At 41.8% G+C, this 17,846-nt stretch overlaps 1 protein-coding gene across 4 annotated transcripts in view; it reads left to right on the forward strand.

The window, feature by feature from the left end:
• Positions 1–17,846, forward strand: part of LOC115461368 (SH3 domain-binding protein 2-like) — a 245,844-nt gene that overhangs the window by 175,742 nt on the left and 52,256 nt on the right. For all 4 annotated transcript variants that reach the window (XM_030191123.1, XM_030191126.1, XM_030191125.1 and 1 more), the window contains 3 exons: positions 2,371–2,510; positions 3,736–3,838; positions 16,432–16,549. In XM_030191123.1, the coding sequence (XP_030046983.1) occupies positions 2,375–2,510; positions 3,736–3,838; positions 16,432–16,549 (357 nt within the window). In that variant the 5' untranslated portion in view covers positions 2,371–2,374. The remainder of the gene's footprint in view (positions 1–2,370; positions 2,511–3,735; positions 3,839–16,431; positions 16,550–17,846) is intronic.

The following is a 17,846-nucleotide window of genomic DNA, read 5'->3' on the forward strand; positions in this document are numbered from 1 at the left end:
CAAAGATAACCTTGAAAAATGTTGATGTTCTATATATTTATTGTTGTAAAATGGATATTTATGCTGCCCACACTTAGTACATAAATGTCCATTTCTCTATATTTTAGAACAGCCTCTACCTCAGCAGATTCTGTTCTAAAATACTACTGAAACTGGAGACGTCCTAACCTGGACATCTCAATTCTGACTTCTACGCCCTTTCTAAAATATGGCAGATTCTGTGAGGTGGCCCACTGGTACATTACTGCCAGAGTCATTGCCGGCAGGGGCCGTTTAAGTGACAGGCCTATCTGTAAGGATAGTGCTACATGTCTAGTGCCATTATATGTATAGCACTACATGTTTAGTACTGCCACTGGAACCAAGCTAGATGTTTTTCCTTGTATGAGCTAGATAGGCAGCTTCCATAGCGAGGGGACCTTGCAGGTGCTAGTTTCTACACATGTAAGGGCAAGGCATGCACGTATTTGCCTGTGTAAACCTGGTTTCTGTGTCATAGGCACCCTTTTAGAACATTCTGAATTTCCATGTTGACCATGGTGGTATTTTATGAAACTGACATTTTATCTCCTATATATTTTTCACACTTTCTAGATGTCTTGGCAGGGGGCAGAGGAGATTCACTGCTTTTACCATACACTTACACATACAACTCTGGTAATCTAAAATATGTAACAGGTTCAGAATGGTTTTGCTAAAAGGTATATATTTCAATATCTATAACTTAACTAAAATGGCACTGCACACAAATAGATATCTAGTATAGATTTAAAATGATGTAACTTTATTGTAGAACAAAGTAACCCAAGTCTAACAAAACAGTAACAAACCACAGTTTAAAAAAAAAAAAAAAAGCAAACCACTTTACTATTCCTCCCCCTTTTCACCAGTGTTTGGGCAACCCATCTTCCACCACCCAGTAGTGGGCCACCTTCAGCCACCAAGGATTTCAAGAGCCCCAGCAGACTGCCACCATGAATTTGGCCCTCTCTAGTCACGTCCCAGTGGGGGCAGTTCATGCATACTATGAATTCTCACCACTCCAGAAGCCAACCCAGGCTCCACTGCTCCCCAGCCCTCAGTACATTTAAGCTAATTGACAGTTTTAAACCTGGGCTCCAATTTTCTCCACAGATACTGACATTCAAAGGGTAGGCCACATCCCCTATTAATGAATGTTCCTCACTACCAGCTGGAGAAAAATACCTTCAAGGCGTCTTGCAGATCTTTGTTAAGGAGGTTGATGCCCACATTAGGTAAATGAAACCCATCTGGCAGTCAATACCTGCACATGCGCCAGATACACCCAGACCTGGAAGATGCCCTGAGACTCACCCAGTTCAGCTCTCCGCCACTTGCCTTGATGTCCCAGGCCCATCATAGTCTCCATTTTCTGCAAAAGATTTCCACCACTGCAGCCCCCGTTTTTCAAGGCCTCTATCCCTGGACCACCCTCATACCTAATACTACCCTGACTGATGTATCCTAGCTACCATTGGTGCTTCTTTTTCTCATTGATTTGAGTTCTTTTGATTTTTAATTTGTTTTATTGTACATTGTTTTGACTTTTAAAAGTGATTCAAAAATTTTAATAAACATACCCTATGTGGGGTGTGCTGCCAAAACCACCCCTTCCCCATCCACTTTCCAGATAAAATAATGTCTGGGAGGAAAATGTAATAGCACCCTCTGATGTTCTCCTCCTTATCTCCGCCCAACACGTTCCATTTTCTTTAGTTTATTAATGGTGGTGTTTACTAATGGGTTTAATTAATACACACCAAACAATTGTATTGATAAACTAATTTACACACCCATCAACTCTCCTGACTGATAAAGGTTAGATAGATAGGGTCACACTTTGCTAGTCCAATATTTAAAACAAAAAAATCCAAATACTTCTGTCAAACTGGATTATTTCATCTAGTCCCAATACAATGAATACACTTCTTTTCTGAGAAACTGTGATATGCCACTTTCATGTAATGTGCACATCTTGCAGGTCATAAATTGTATGTTTCTTTATTTTTGTAAGGCAAGCAGAAACCTTTTTTTTAATATTTGTGTTATGACATGGAGCATATGTATTGCTGAAGGAAAAATACATGACATATTTCTCCCTTGGTAAGTTTTGGTGGACAAGAATAAATCGGGGATTTTTTGAAACCTTTTTGATCATAATCAACTGTCGTGTGCCGTTCCTGGAAATCTGTGATGAGGCATCTACTTCTGGCTAAAACCCAGTTCCAGTGTCTGCTGAGATAGTTCCTTCAAATGTGCTCTAGTAACATTTTCCAAGTATTTTGGTTTTCTTTCTGTGAGATTTTCATGCAACTTTGGCTTAAACCCGTGCATATGTTTTGATTTCAGGACTATGGCTTCTGTGGAGCCATCCTGGCCTATCCCAATGCGAGCAATTGGAGCGCAGAACCTACTGACAATGCCTGGAGGAGTCACGATCTCAGGGTACCTGCACAAGAAGGGAGGCACACAGCTGCAACTATTAAAATGTAAGCCATAAAAGCGTGTCCATTTAGCACCAGAAGGCATGCCCTTCGTAGACAAATGTCTAAAAAGAAGGGGAGTAGGGTAGGAGAGTGGAAATGCACAGGAAGCCAAAAGGAAGTCTCACGGTTCAAAACAAGAAGTTTATTGATAAAGCATCACAGTTGAATAGACCCAACATGGAGCCATGTTTTGGCAAAGGTCGCCTACCTCAGGAGTCACAAAATCTTTCCAATGATGCCGAAGCTTAAAGCACAGGAAAATGAAATGCTAAACTTATGCTTTAAAGCTTCGGCATCATCGGAAAGATTGAGCTTAACAACTGTAGCTCTAATAAGCTCTTAACAACAGCATATACAGACTTGTGTGCTAGTACTGAAGCAAGATTTGAGATGTCTTCAAAAAGTTAGATGATTACTCTCATATCTTAATGAAGTAGGCAACTCATTTCACATTTGCAGTGACCGAAAAACACACTATCCATATTAAGGGAGGGCAATGTCAGACAGTGAGTGAAGAAGACAAATATCTGCAGCCTTAATCTAGGCATGATTTCTGCTGCTCCACCCTAGTGGTGTAGTTACAGGGCCAGTGATGCCCCCAGATCACCTCAGTGGTGACCGCCTCTCTTCCTCTACTCCAGCCCTAGATCCGACATCTGCCCCTCACCAGTCTGCAGCCTGGCAACTCCTCCTCCCCTCCCCTCCCCTCCCTACTCTATCTGAGGGCTGCCAGCAGCAGCAGCAATTACATCTGCTGCCTGCATCTGCCCTGCAGGCTTTCTTCTACTGCATCCCTCCCTCAAGATCTCACTTCCTTTTTCCTGCTTGGTGTAGCATAGCAGAGGGAAGTCGGTGGAGCTGGCGAAGGCAGCAGATGTGAATGGAGGGGGATTGAATGGAGGGGGAGTTGCTGGGCTGTGGGTAGGAGAGGGGCAGATGCTGGGTCTTGGGGTGGAGGGGAGGGAGAGAGATTCAGCAGCATGCACGCGATATGAGGGGAAGCAGACAGGCAATGTGCAGAGAACAGTTGGAGAAAGGTTTCAGCTGATTGGGGGTTGGGGACCCCCACCAGCTCTGAGGTATGTGGGGTTGCAACGGGGAGGCGGGCCAAACTCTGCCCCCCTACACACACACTTTGGGCTCCAGACCCCCCAAACATTGAGGTCTGGCTACGCCCCTGCTATAATCCAGCTTTATTTTCTTATCCTCATGTTCCTCTCCCTTTCAGGGCCTCTGAGATTTGTCATTGTACATAAAGGATGTGTGTATTACTTCAAGAGCAGCACATCAGCTTCATCACAGGGTGCCTTTTCATTAAATGGTTATAATAGGTAAGGACGTTGATCTAAATTCATAATATTTTTGTTTGTTTATTTTTTTTAACATAAGAGTTGCCATACTGGGTGAGACCCATGGTCCATCTAACTGAGTATCCTGCTTCCAACAATGGCCAACCCAGGTCATGAGTACTTGGTAGAATTCCAAAAGTTGCAAGATGTATTGCTACCAACCCCCAGGTATAAGCAGTGACTTTCCCCAGATCCCTGAATAACAGTTTATGGACTTTTTAACTTAGCTATGCTAACTGCTTTTACCACATTCTCCAGCAACAAGTTCCAGAGCTTTATAACTATGTGTTATATCAAAAATATTTTCTGCTATTTGTTTTAAAAGTATTACTATTAGTCTTCATGGCATGTCCCCTAGCCTTAATTTATTAATTTGAAATCTTCCATGCAGACAGAAGGACATACATATGTTTGTTGTTCAATGTATTTCATTAACCACTGTAATAGCACCACATGAGGGGTGGCAAGGGTCAGTGTGTGACGTGAGAACAATGTGTTTGATGAGAAGATGGAATTTTCTCTTCAGTGAGTAGAGAATGGCTTCAGAATCCCTTGGAACAGGAGCAAACTGACCATTCGGGCAACCTGGCAGTGCCCAATGGCCTAGAGGCTCTAGGGGGCCCAGAGGCTTTGCCCGCCGCCTCTGACGCACACTATAACCCTCCCCCCCCCCCCCCCCCCCGGTTCTACCTTGAAGGGCCCTGATGGTCTAGTGACCTCTGCACCAAGGGGGCAAGAAAGAACAGCACTCTTTCCTGCCCACTGCCGCTATTCTGCCCTGTGCCACTGTGTTTTAAAAATGACTGCCAAGACTCCCTGCAGCAGTCTTGTGAGACTGTCGAGACCACCACAGGAAAACTCTGCTGCCATTTTGAAAAGAGTGGGGTTCTTTCCTGCCCCAAAGAAGCCACTAGACCACCAGGGCCCTTCCAAGGTAGGACCAGGAAGAGCTCACTGAGGCCCGAAGGACTGTGGTGTGTGGGAGGGGGTGGAAGCTGCAGCGGTAGAGGGGGCGGCAGCGTGGCTGTGAGGGGCCTAAGTCACCATCACTGCCCCGGGGGACCAGATCACTGTCAGCCCACTCCTGCCTTGGAATGACCATGTTTGCCATGGTGCAGCATTCTGATTACAATATTAAAAACTGTGCAAGAGCCCTTCCAGATAATGAATTATACCTCTAAAAATCTGATTTGGAGCAATGAACACATGTAATTAGCTGAGTGATGCTGCCAGCTTACAGGAACTGCACAGGCTTAAATGTTACTTGTACTCTCTGATCACTTGCACTTTTTAGAGGATTCCTGCAAACATAGTAAAACCGTGTAGCATTACAGAGAACAATTTACACATCTAAATATGTTTGATATCTGTACATAACCTCCCCAGTGTGAGAAGCACATTACAGCATGTCATAGTTTAATCCTTTTAGTGAAGGCTTTCGTCTTTTTCCAGAAGTTCCTTATGTCAGTTTCCAAGTGCGCTTTGTACCTCCACTGCAAAGACAATTTTACATCTCAACTTTATGGGCCTACTTTACTGAGGGAATTTCCTACAACCCTACAGAGTGTTCCGGTTGACTAATAGGGAAGCAAATCTGAGGGACAAGTAAGTGGTGCTAGCTTCCTGAGGGCCTTCAAAACTAAAATGACGCTCCTAAACTTTACACAGTTGGTAGCCAGTGCGATTCAGGTGAAACGTGATCATGTGTGCCATTTCTTTCTCATAGACAGACATTGACATGCTGCACTGTTTGTAGTGCTTTAGTGATGAATGCCGGGCTGCCCAAATAAATTGAATTACCAAATTCTTACCCAATGTGGTAAGCTATACAGCTAGAAGCTGCCTTTGGTGCTGTTTTTGTTGGTGCATTAGTCATTGACTGACTGATGTGGCCATCCCTAGGCGGAATTCAAACATCCCAGCCAGCCACAGAGTAAAATGCTTCCATGCCGAGGGTGGTCAAAAACTTCTGGATGGCTCAAAGTCCCATTGAGCCTTGCTAACCACTGGGGTAAATTTGAAGCTATCTGTCTTTGCCGACTAGCCTGACAATCTACCTAGCAGGAAATAAAAGGAACATAATAAGCATAAAGGAAAAAGCAATTAACTATGCATATAATAGCTGATTCAATGCTCAGTCTTGCCTCAAAATCAGGTTGAAAATTTTGTGGTCCTTGCTTTCAGGATATGTGCTCTGAATATTTTGTGGTATAAAGACCATGTTGAGTGTGTTGATTTACATATTTTAAAATCAGATGGTTTTGTGGCCCTGAAGGACTGCAATTAATCATCCTTTCCCAGGTTCAGTAATTTCAAGCCCAGCACTCAAGAACATTCCAAAGGTCTGATTTTGAGGTTATCTATGATGATTTTTTGTGGATAATCTAACAAACCAACATGTGAGGAGTTCCTTGTTATAGAAATCCTGTAAGAATGGGAAGGGAGTAAACAGAAGGTTACATTTTAGTTAGTTATTCCACAAGTACTAATTAGTTCTCCAAGCAAATTACAACCGTTCATTAAACTACATCTGTAAAGTCTGAACAGGTGCACTCACTCACTTGTGGGTTCCCTGAACCCAGGGGGACACTTAAGCTGATATTTTCCTTCAAATGGATTCAAACTTTTCAGACACTCACAATCTGACTGCATGTTATTTCTTCCAGCTTTTCCGTGTTGGTCATAGGCTTCTTTTTCGTTATTAAGTATCCATCAGCAAAAATATAACAAGTACAACATTACTTACATTGAGTATACAAGTATTGTGATTTCCATACAATAAAACTCAGTATAACAACAGGCTGCCGAATCAAGATAGTGAAAATTAACCTCTACTTTAGTTGTTTTATCTCCCACCCCCAACAAAACTACTACTATTTAACATTTCTAAAGCGCTACCAGGGTTGCGCAGCGCTGTACAATGTATTTATTTATTTATTGCATTTGTATCCCACATTTTCCCACCTTTTTGCGGGTTCAGTGTGGCTTACAATACGTTATGAAAGCTGGAAATACAGTTTGTTACAACTCAGTTATGGATTACATTGTGAGGAGTTATGCGAGACAAAGTCAAGTATCATTAAGGAATATAACAATGGAAAAGATCATTGAAACATTGGAAAGGAAATAACGGGAAACTAAAAGGGGCAATACATTGGAAGGAACCAACGGGAAACTAAAAGGGGCAATATATGACAGGAAAGCATTTGGTATACATTTTCTGTGAGTAAAGGTATAAGTGTGGTGAGATTACGGGGGATGAGAAGGTGAGGTTAGGGGGGATGGGAATTCAGAGTGGCTGTAATGATGCATTATTGAACAGTGAGTGCGGCTTTATGTGTTTTGGTTCTTTCCGTAAATTTTCTCAAAAAGATGGGTCTTCAGTAGTTTGCGGAAGGTGGTTTGCTCATAGATCGTTTTTAGGTTGCGCGGCAGTGAATTCCAGAACTGCGTGCTCATGTAGGAAAAGGTTGACGCGTGCAGCACCTTGTATTTCAAGCCCTTGCAATTAGGGAAGTGGCGGTTGAGGTAAGTTCGGGATGATCTTTTGGCGTTTCTGGGTGGTAAGTCTATTAAATCAGACATGTAGGCTGGGGCTTCACCGTGAATGATTTTGTGGACTAATGTGCATACTTTAAAAGTAATGCGTTCCTTGAGTGGGAGCCAGTGTAGCTTCTCTCGTAAGGGTTTGGCACTTTCATATTTTGGTTTTCCGAAGATGAGTCTGGCTGCTGTATTCTGGGCTGTTTGGAGTTTTCTCAGTATTTGCTCTTTACAACCTGCATATAGTGAGTTGCAGTAATCCAGATGGCTGAGAACGAGGGATTGCACTAGGCTGCGAAAGACGGATCTTGGGAAGAATTGTCTTATTCTTTTCAGTTTCCACATGCAGTAGAACATCTTTTTGGTTGTGTTGTTTGCATGAGTTTCGAGTGTTAGGTGGCGGTCGATAGTGACTACAAGGATTTTTAAAGTTTCTGAGATTGGAAGGTTTAGTTTTGGTGTGTTTATAGCGGTGAATTCATTCGTGTTGTACTGGGAAGTGAGTATCAGGCATTGAGTTTTTTCTGCATTTAGTTTCAAGCGAAAAGCATCTGCCCAGGTGTTCATGATGTGTAGACTTCGGTTGATTTCATTGAAGATTTCTTTAATGTCTTGTTTGAAAGGGATGTATATTGTTACATCATCGGCGTATATATATGGGTTGAGGTTGTGGTTTGATAGGAGTTTCGCCAAGGGGATCATCATTAGGTTGAAAATGGTTGGTGAGAGGGGTGATCCTTGTGGTACTCCACATTCAGGTGTCCATGCAGCAGACGTGGTTGAATTCGATGTGACTTGATATGATCGTTGGGTTAGGAACCCCTTGAACCAGTTTAGGACATTTCCTCCAATGCCAAAGTATTCAAGTATGTGTAATAGGATTCCGTGGTCGACCATGTCGAAGGCACTTGACATGTCGAATTGTAGGAGGAGTATATTGTTGCCGGTTGCAATCATTTGTTTAAATTTAGTCATAAGGGTAATTAATACTGTTTCTGTGCTGTGATTCGACCGGAATCCTGATTGGGCATCATGCAGTATTGAGTGTTTGTTTAGATAATTTGTGAGTTGTTTAGTTACCATTCCTTCGGTTATTTTGGTTGTTAGTGGTATGGATGCTACTGGTCTGTAATTGGTTATTTCGCTTGCGCTTTTCTTTGTGTCTTTGGGTATTGGGGTGAGTAAAATTTTTCCTTTTTCTTTAGGGAAGAGTCCGTTTTGTAGCATAAAGTTTACGTGGTTCGTTAGGTCTATTATGAATTGTTGAGGAGCTGATTTCATAAGGTTGTTTGGGCATATGTTTAGTTTGCAGTGGGATTTAACAAAGAAGGACAGTCCCTGCTCAAAGGAGCCCCACATACTAATACTAGAACCCTACAACCAGAGAGAAAAAAAAAGAGGAGGTATGGGGAAAGAGAAGCACAAAGTTTACTAAATAGTTCTTAAACTACTGGTAATACATTACAACTAAAACCTGTTCACCCATTAAAAAGATATCCAGTTTACAGGCATAGTACAAATTATTAGCAAGGCTCATTTAAGAGAGCAGCTGTCACCAACCCTTAAAAGAACCCCAAACTTCCTCCCATTGTGTCACAAAGCCATCAGTTTCTCCATCTTGGTCATAGATTTCTGTGCAGTTTCTTGCTGACAGGCAGTTTCTCTTTTGGCCAACAAAAGCAGATGGTGTGAGGAATCCTCCCTTATCCTGGGGAAGGCGCTTTTCTGCATACACCGAACCTCTCTTTTCCTTTTGCCTTTCTGCTGAGTTGCTGCCCTTTTGAGAGTGGATCCTTACTTCCTGAAATTTCCACTTTTTCAGTCTTAGCCTGGGTGTGGGGAGGTAGGAAAAGGTGGCTTGGTATCAGCATCCCTTTACTCGTGTCCTGGACTAAGCCAGCAAACTCAGCACCACAGAATAGGGAAGCTCTTTACTCCCTCAGGTCAGCTCGGCAGAAAGAAAGTGACAAGAAAGACAAGCTTCCCTCTAAAACACTCTTCCTTATCATTTCTGTGATATCACCTGCACATAGCACAGAATCCTTGCGTCTTACCCTCACCACATTTGTTAAGCAACACCTGTGCAAGGTTATTCACTAAAGATATGAGTATTATTAGAATACAGGAGATTCATGCCTAATTTAGGTACGAGGATTGGTGTAAATCCTGGGCGTGGATCCTGACAGTAAGTGCTATTTTGTAAATGGTACCCAGCTCAGAGAACTGTTTATAGAATAGCACTCACGCTCATTTTTTTCAGAGCCCAGATTTGAGCGCCATCCACTCTTTATGTGCATCTGCTTTGCAGGTGCAGATGTTTACTCTAGCCATAGAACTGGTGGAAGTGGTCGCACCTATATTATGTTTCTAAAACCTATCTAAGGTTTTAGAAATTTGTGCCCTGCCTGTGCTCTGCTCAACCTAGACCCACGTGAGTGCCCATCTGCAAAGTGCACACCATCGCATCTCAGCGCATACTGACAGAATCCCCCCCCAGATTCTATATATCGTGCCTAGTGTTCTACGATGAAGTCCAAGCGTATTCTATAACAAATTGCGTAACTTAAGTAACTTAACAAGCTAATCAGCATTGATAATGGCACCTAACAAGCAATAATGAGCACTAATTGGTAATAATTAGAATTTACGCTCCCAACTCGCTAAGCGTATTCTGTAGCGCATTGCGCCTAAATTTTAATGCAAAGCGCCAAAAAGGGGCATGGTTATGGATGGGGAAATGGGCGTTTTGTGGGCGCTCCAAAATTTACACACACTGTTACAGAATATGTCCCTGTGCGCCTAAACCTATGTGCCGGCATTTACATCACGTTTCCCTTGGTGTAAATGGATGCACAAAGTTTTAAGCACTGTGATATTGGCTAAGCGTATTCTATATACTGTGCCTAAATATAGGTGCCACTTACAGAATACTCTTAGGCGGAAATTTATTCCGCGTGGAATTTTCAGGCGCCATATATAGAATGTGGCCCAATATGCATAGCCACAGAACGGTCATTTACATATGTATGTGTGCACATAAATGATTAGAATACTGGCATTTGCACACATTCTTGCTGTCTAACTCTAAACAACTCTTAATAGAATTACTGCCTTAGTGGCCATAGGGATCACACACTAATCACAATCAAGAGGCATTGGCAGCAATTCTATAAATTGGTACTTCATTTTAGGCACCACAAAGGGACACCCTTAGCATGAGTTCTATAATGGCCTAAGGGGGCTGTGACAAAACAGTGTGTTTTTAAGCCTTTATCTTGTATTATTTATTCCTTGAAGTGTATTTCTCTAGTTTGGCGAGCAGGTGGTGCATGTTTATGTTTAAAACTATTACAGAGGAATGACCGCTCTTTCTTTTAGTTAGCACACAGACAATAGGAAGTGCCTGTAGTGGTGTAACCAGATATTTTCTAATGTTTTTGTTCTGGGCTGTGATTGGCCTGAACTTTGAAATTACCCAGGAGAACTGGCTTTTGCTCCAGTCTTAGCCAGGAAGAAAAGAGAGTAGGATGTCTTTGCTGAGGCTCAGTGAATTATATGTCTTGATTTTCCTAGGTACTTTTTAGAAAGTAAACAAATGTTTAGTTAGTGTGATAATTGATCTATATTTCAGTTACCTGTTATTGTTTTCTGACTGCACATTTTATGTTCATTGTTTAGTATTTTTAAGACAATAAACACTATTCAGTTTATTGCCTTTGCTGTCTGGACTGATAAAGAATCCTGGTGGTTTGTGTGTTGGGTCTGTGAGTGCTTTCTGGGAACTGTGGGACCACTGGAAGTGTGGCCCCAGTAACCTAGAAATCACTGGGAATAATTTGAGAGCTGGAGACTCGCCCAGAGGCAGTTGGCACCCAGTCAGTAGGAATAGGGTGCTAGTGTAGAGCACAAGCAGCAGATGCTGGGGATAGACCCTCTTAAGTGGCTGCGGGGTATGCCCAGGCGAGTGGCTAGGTGTTTCATGACAGGGGCACATAAGGCATTAGAGAATACTAGTGCAAAGCCACATTGGTGCGGCATAAGTGGACATGCCTAAGTGAACCATGCAACGTGCACAACTGATAGCATTCTATAAGTTGTGCCTGTCACTTAGCAACATGCCCCTGACATGCCTATGTGCCTCCCACATGTATACCCCCCTGACAGTTGCATGCTGAGTGATTTAGGTGCACTATTATAGAATAGTGCCAAGTACTTATACATGTAACTAACATAAGAACATAAGTGTTGCCATACTAGGATAGGCTGAAGGTCCATCAAGCTCAGTATAATAGTGGCCAATCCAGGTCACAAGTACCTGGCAAGATCCCAGATCAGTAAAATAAATTTTATGCTGCTTATCCGAATAATAAGCAGTGGTTTTTGCCAAGTCCATCTTAATAATGGCTTATGGACTTTATTTTTAGGAAATTATCCAAGCCTTTGTAAACCCTGCTAAGCTAACTGCTTTAACCACATTTTGTGACAATGAATTCCAGAGTTTAATTACTTGTTGAGTGAAGAAATATTTTCTCTGATTTATTTGAAATTTACTATTTAGTAACTTCATTGAATGTCCCCTAGTCCTTGTATTTTTGGAAAGAGTACAAAAGTGATTCACATCTACCTGTTCCACTTCAGTGTTTTATAGACCTGTATCATATCTCCCCTCAGCCATCTCTTCTCCAAGTTGAGAAACCCTAGCCTCTTTAGCCTTTCCTCATAGGGAAGTCGTCCCATCTGCTTTATCATTGTCATTGCTCTTCTCTATACCTTTTCTAATTCCACTATAACTTTTTTGAGATGCAGAGACCAGAATTGCCACAGTATTTGAGGTGTAGGTGCACCATGGATCAATACAAAGGCATTATATCATTCTCATTTTTGTTTTCCATTCCTTTCCTAATGATTTCTAACATTCTATTTACTTTCTTAGCCACCACAGCACACTAACATCACCTAGATCTTTTTCCTGAGTGGTGACTCCTATTGTGGAACCTTGCATCATGCAGCTATAGTTTGGGTTCCTCTTTCCCACATGCATCACTTAACACTTGCTCACATTAAACATCATCTGCCATTGGGATGCCCAGTCTCATAAGGTCTTCTTGCAATTTTTCACAATCTTGTGATTTAACAACTTTGTGTCATTAGCAAATTTAATTACATCTCTAGTTATTCCATCTCTAGATCATTTATAAATATGTTGAAAAGCAGTGGTCCCATGAGATGGATTTGCATGCAGTGGAGGTAGTGCATGCAAGTATTTCTCGTGGATATGTTTTGTGAATATCTTAAAAACCTGACTAGCTGGCGTGCCTCGAGGACTAGGTTTGGGAATCACTGCATTAGTGGACTGAACTTCCATGGTTTGGCTGAAGTAATTACTATTTGCTATACTGCTTTTTAAACCAATACCAAAGAGTTATTTTGTAAGCTTGGTAAATAACACATAATTAATGCAATAGAACATATTGGCTCGGGTAAAGAGCCGAAAGAGAATGATTAGCCAGAGCCTCAATAGATGTTGGAATGGGTAGGAAGACAGAGTGAAATCCAGGAAAGAGAATTCTAAAAGAAAGTGTCGTTCCTAGAGGAGCGCAGATGTCATGGTACACAGTTTGTTTATGAGGACATCATTTAAAATGAAATTTTATTTTCTGCTGCATGTGATTTTTTTTTTCCAGCTATGCTTCATCTATTCTGGCTGCCTTACAGTTCATCTTTATTGCTAGTTTTCTCTGTGGTGAATGATTCTGAGAATGGCCGAACCAAATTAACTTAAAGAATGAGTGGTTCAGCACTGCTAGAGAGCTGCTGATTATAGAGGGGTGAGTGGAAGATGAGAAGCAGTGCTATTAAAAGAGCCAGTAAACGTGGCTGCTTTTTATGCTCAGTTCTGCTAAGTTTACATTAAAAGGAAAATCTACCCCTCATGTCTGGCAGCAGTTCTGCTAAGTTTGTATTAAAAGGAAAATCCACCTCTGTTGTCTGGCAGCAGGCCTGCTTCAGTGGAGAGGGTCTGAGGGCATAGAACGCGTTATATAGGGAGTATTTATGCATTGCACCAGTCGTAGAGAAATAGAAGGTGACGTTTGCTCCAGTGCCAAAGTTGCTCCACTTTTCTACAGGAACACAGTTGAGGCTCCCAGTAGTGCCTTTCATATAGTTTATTATTTTATCCTATGTAATGATGTTTAAAATGTGCAGCAACTTCTCAGACCCAGTGACACTTCCTACAGCTGCCACAATCGACTTACTCTTTGATGTTTTTTCAAGAGCACTAAATAGCATCCCACTACCTCCCTTTCTTCAAAGACTGCAGTTTGGAGCACCCTCAGGTTTCTTCACTTTCACACATATCGCTGTTCTGACTGTGGATTCAGTCCGAGTAAATAAAGGTTTTTTAATTAAATGTTAATTTCACAGGGCTTTAATTGAACGGCATTAGGGGAATAATACTGTATAGCGAGTGCCAACATTTAAGCCAACATTAATGACCAGCATACTGCCAGTTTTCAGGCTACACGCTATTCTATAAAAAGGCACTTATATGCGATGGTGCATAGTTTGAAGATGGGCATGCACATGGGGGAGCATGGGCAAGGTGCACAGTTAGGCATATAATTTATATGTGCATTTTAACAGTCTAGGCATGACAATTTACATCAGATCTATGGCTGGTATTATTGGTTGTGCCTAAATTGTACATGTATATTTCACCTGTTTCACTAGCATTCGCTGAAGAAAGTAGGCACCTACTTTGCTTTATAGAATAGGCTCAAAATAGGCACCTTCTTCTTGGCTCCTGTACGTACTGTAGGTGGACTGTTGTAGACTTGCCCTCCACATCACCAGGCAGTCTATCTGGTTGACTTGCCTGTAAGCTGCTATCTTTCTCAGAAGTGCAGCATATCTGGGTTAAAAAAAAAAAGGATTGGCCAAGTTCCTGGAGGAAAATCTATAGACTGCTATTGAGACAGACATGGGGAAGCCACTGCTTGTCCCGGGTTTGGTATCATGGAATGTTGCTACTATTTGGGTTTTTGCTGGGTACTTATGACCTGGATTGTCCACTGTTGGAAACAGGGTACTGGGCTAGATGGACCATTGGTCTGACCCAGTATGGCTATGCTCTTGTAGTGGTACTGGTCCCACACGGTGGAAAATCCATATTTAATTCTGGTCAGCATTATTATCAAAAGGTGAGTTGGTGCCTGAAATTTCAAGGCCACATAGTATTGCAGTGCCTTTGGATAATATTGGTGCTTCAATATCTTTGCATAAAACAATAAGAGATGCAGATTCCACCCACCTCATCACTTTGCTGTGCCATGGCATCTATTACCACAGTGTTTGGTGTGCTATGCTTCAGCTCTAATAAAGAGTGCCTTTCAACCTGTAAATCACAAAGCAAAAGGATACAAAATAGAGGGGAACAGTTTCTTCCTGTTAATATCTGGGGCACAACAACACCCCATACCCTCTAACCAGTTTCTAAAGCTTCTGCAACCATTCTGGTTTAGAGATGTATGTGGTTTCCCAGATGATGTATCACGCTTCTAAATGTAGTTGACAGCAAAAGCCGAAAGCATTCTCTGTCATCTTGGTCAGCTGCAGGAATGAAGTCCACTTTAGTGGTTAAAGCATTGAACTATAAATTAGAAAAATGCCTAGCACTCAGGAGTCCTTTACCTCAGTTTGGCCAACTGTCACCAGGTAAAATGATGGCGGCAGCATTCAAAGGAACCAAACTATAGAAAATGATTAGGGAGTCTAATTGTAACAAACATTATTTGGACAAAGTAAAGGCGTTTGCTCAGTGTTACAGGTGCTTGAGCATCCACTGCACTCAGACCTGGCCCTGTAGCGGTGTTCTTCCTTGCCTCTCTCTCTTCTTTGGAAGCTGTTGTACAGATTATGTACCAAAACTGGTAGCTAGATTCTCTGTCCCAGAGCTGGAGATACTCACATTTTTGCAAAGCTCAGTGATCGGATGAAAGCTGATACAAAAATATAAGGGATTGATTGATGGCATAGTTTAAGCTGGTCTGTCAGTGATAATTCAGTCACTCTCCTCTCCCCCTCTTAAATGTTAATTGAAAACCTCAGCGGTGAGTGATCTATTTGTGGTGATCCCCCATTGAAGAATTTGTGAAGAATGGAGCTGGTAATTCAGTGGCACTTAACTAAGCAATGCCACTGTATATCAGTTCTGACTACCCTGGTACAATCTGAGCAGGGTGGTCCGGGGCAGACCCGGAGGTTATGCAGGCACCGGTAATATTCAGTTAGCTATATGCTAACTGGACAGATAGGACTACATAATACTGTCCAGCACCTGCATAACTTCAGGTTTCGCTGAAGACCTGGATGTTTGATGCCAGCGCCCAAACATGGCCTGATATCCTGGTCTAATTTAGCTAATAGCAGTCAGCGCTTAAAACAAGCATTGACCAGCTGAATATTGACCCACAAGTTATTAGTTTAGAAGTTTTTCCTGCATGAAGATTTTCTTCCTTGTTAAAATCTGTTATAATTTGGACCTTTCCTCCTAGTGATTTGAAAACGTTTGAATGTGACATGGAATTGTAAATGAAAACCCTATGTCACGATTTACCTACTCAACATTCCCCTAGCCTGTGTTGCTGTTGCTGAGATCTGAAATGACTGTCTGCTCTGCTTGTAAAGTGCTAAATTTGCAGTGTGACTGTTGACCATGACCAGACCTTGAAAGAGTTTGGTGGGTGTCTGTGTGATGGTGGAGAGGAATGGGAAGTTGGTCCTGTTTCCTTTGTCCTTAGAGAATGAGCTGATTATGTTCTAGCTAAAAAGCTTCTTTAGAGCTTCCTGCACAATCAGTGCCATTTGTAAAGAAAATCACTTCAGTCTTAGAGTCAAAGGCTTTGCCGAAATATTAATGTCCTGTTCCTCACTGGTAGCTAATTATAGCATTGTATATAATTTTAAGATATTTGTATTCCACTCGGCAAAACAGTGCATTGTACACATGACAAACTCTTCCTATTTTATAGGGTTATGAGAGCGGCAGAGGAAACAACATCAAACAATGTCTTTCCCTTCAAGATCGTTCATATCAGCAAGAAGCATAGAACGTGGTACTTCTCTGCGTCATCAGAAGATGAAAGAAAGGTGAAATATCTGTGCCTACTTGTATACAAAACAATATATGCAGGAACTGGTTTGATCGGTAGCAGTGTTATATAGACATTTCAGCCTGTCCAGCTCAAAAGTACTAAAATACTGGTCTTCAGTCCTTCAGCAGGACTCATTGCTTTCTGTTTGGAAGTTTGCTAGAGGGTTTCTTTCCTGGATATCATGTGACTGGATACCCTGTCACCTCCAGTTGAGCTATTGGGAGGCTGCTGCGTAGCTTTATTATTCACTCATTTATTATGAAGGTGTAGCCTAATGATTAGAGAATCAGAGAAGCCAGTATTAAAATCCTACTGTAACTTCTTTTGACCTTGGGTCGAGTCACTTAAGCCTTCATTGCCTCAGGTACAAAGTTAGATTGTAAGCCCTCCAGGGAAATACTGCTGTACCTGAATGTAGCTTGCCTTGAGCTACAACTGGAAAAGGTATGAATTAAATCCAAAATCTCTTCCCTTTCATACCAGTGTACCCCCCCCCCCCCCCCCCCCACACACACACACCATTTTATTTAGTTGATTCTTGATATATCACCTTTCTGTTGTACAATCAAAGTAGTTAGTATATTATATGCAGGTGCTTTATTACCAATGGGCCTCTGAGTGGTAAATGAGAGGAAGGGGCTTCCTCATTTGCCGCATGGGAATCGCTAGCTCGGCTTTGTAAAAGAGACCCTAAGTTAAAAATTAGGCAAGATTGTAGCGACATCTTTCTCAGTAGTTAAGTTACATGCAAGTACACTGGATATAGGGATTTGAATCAGGCTCATATCTTTCTCAGTAGTTAAAAGGTAAGTTACACTGAATATAGGGATTTGAATTTAGCTGACATCTTTCTCATTAGCTAAAAGGTAAGTTACAGGCAGACACACTAGATATAGGGATTTGAATTTAGCTGACATCTTTCTCAGTAGTTAAAAGGTAAATTACTACTACTACTACTATTTAACATTTCTAAAGCGCTACCAGGGTTACGCAGCGCTGTACAATTCAAACATAGAAGGACAGTCCCTGCTCAAGGAGCTTACAATCTAAAAGACAGGTGTACAGTCTAGAGACAAGTGTCCAGTCAAGGACAAGTGTAGAGTCCGACTAATAGGGCATTCTGGTACACTGGATATAGGGATTTAAGTCTTTACTTAAAGCCTATTTTTTCAAATTAGCATTTGGGACTAAACTGCCCCCAGTAGAGCCTGGCTAACCTGTACGCCACTTTTACCTTTTGTAAACTAATCTGGATGAGTGTTGTGAGAGAAAATTCTCAGACATATAAACAC

The sequence above is a fragment of the Microcaecilia unicolor genome, chromosome 2 (genome assembly GCF_901765095.1).
Source record: "Microcaecilia unicolor chromosome 2, aMicUni1.1, whole genome shotgun sequence".
Lineage (NCBI taxonomy): Eukaryota > Metazoa > Chordata > Amphibia > Gymnophiona > Siphonopidae > Microcaecilia > Microcaecilia unicolor.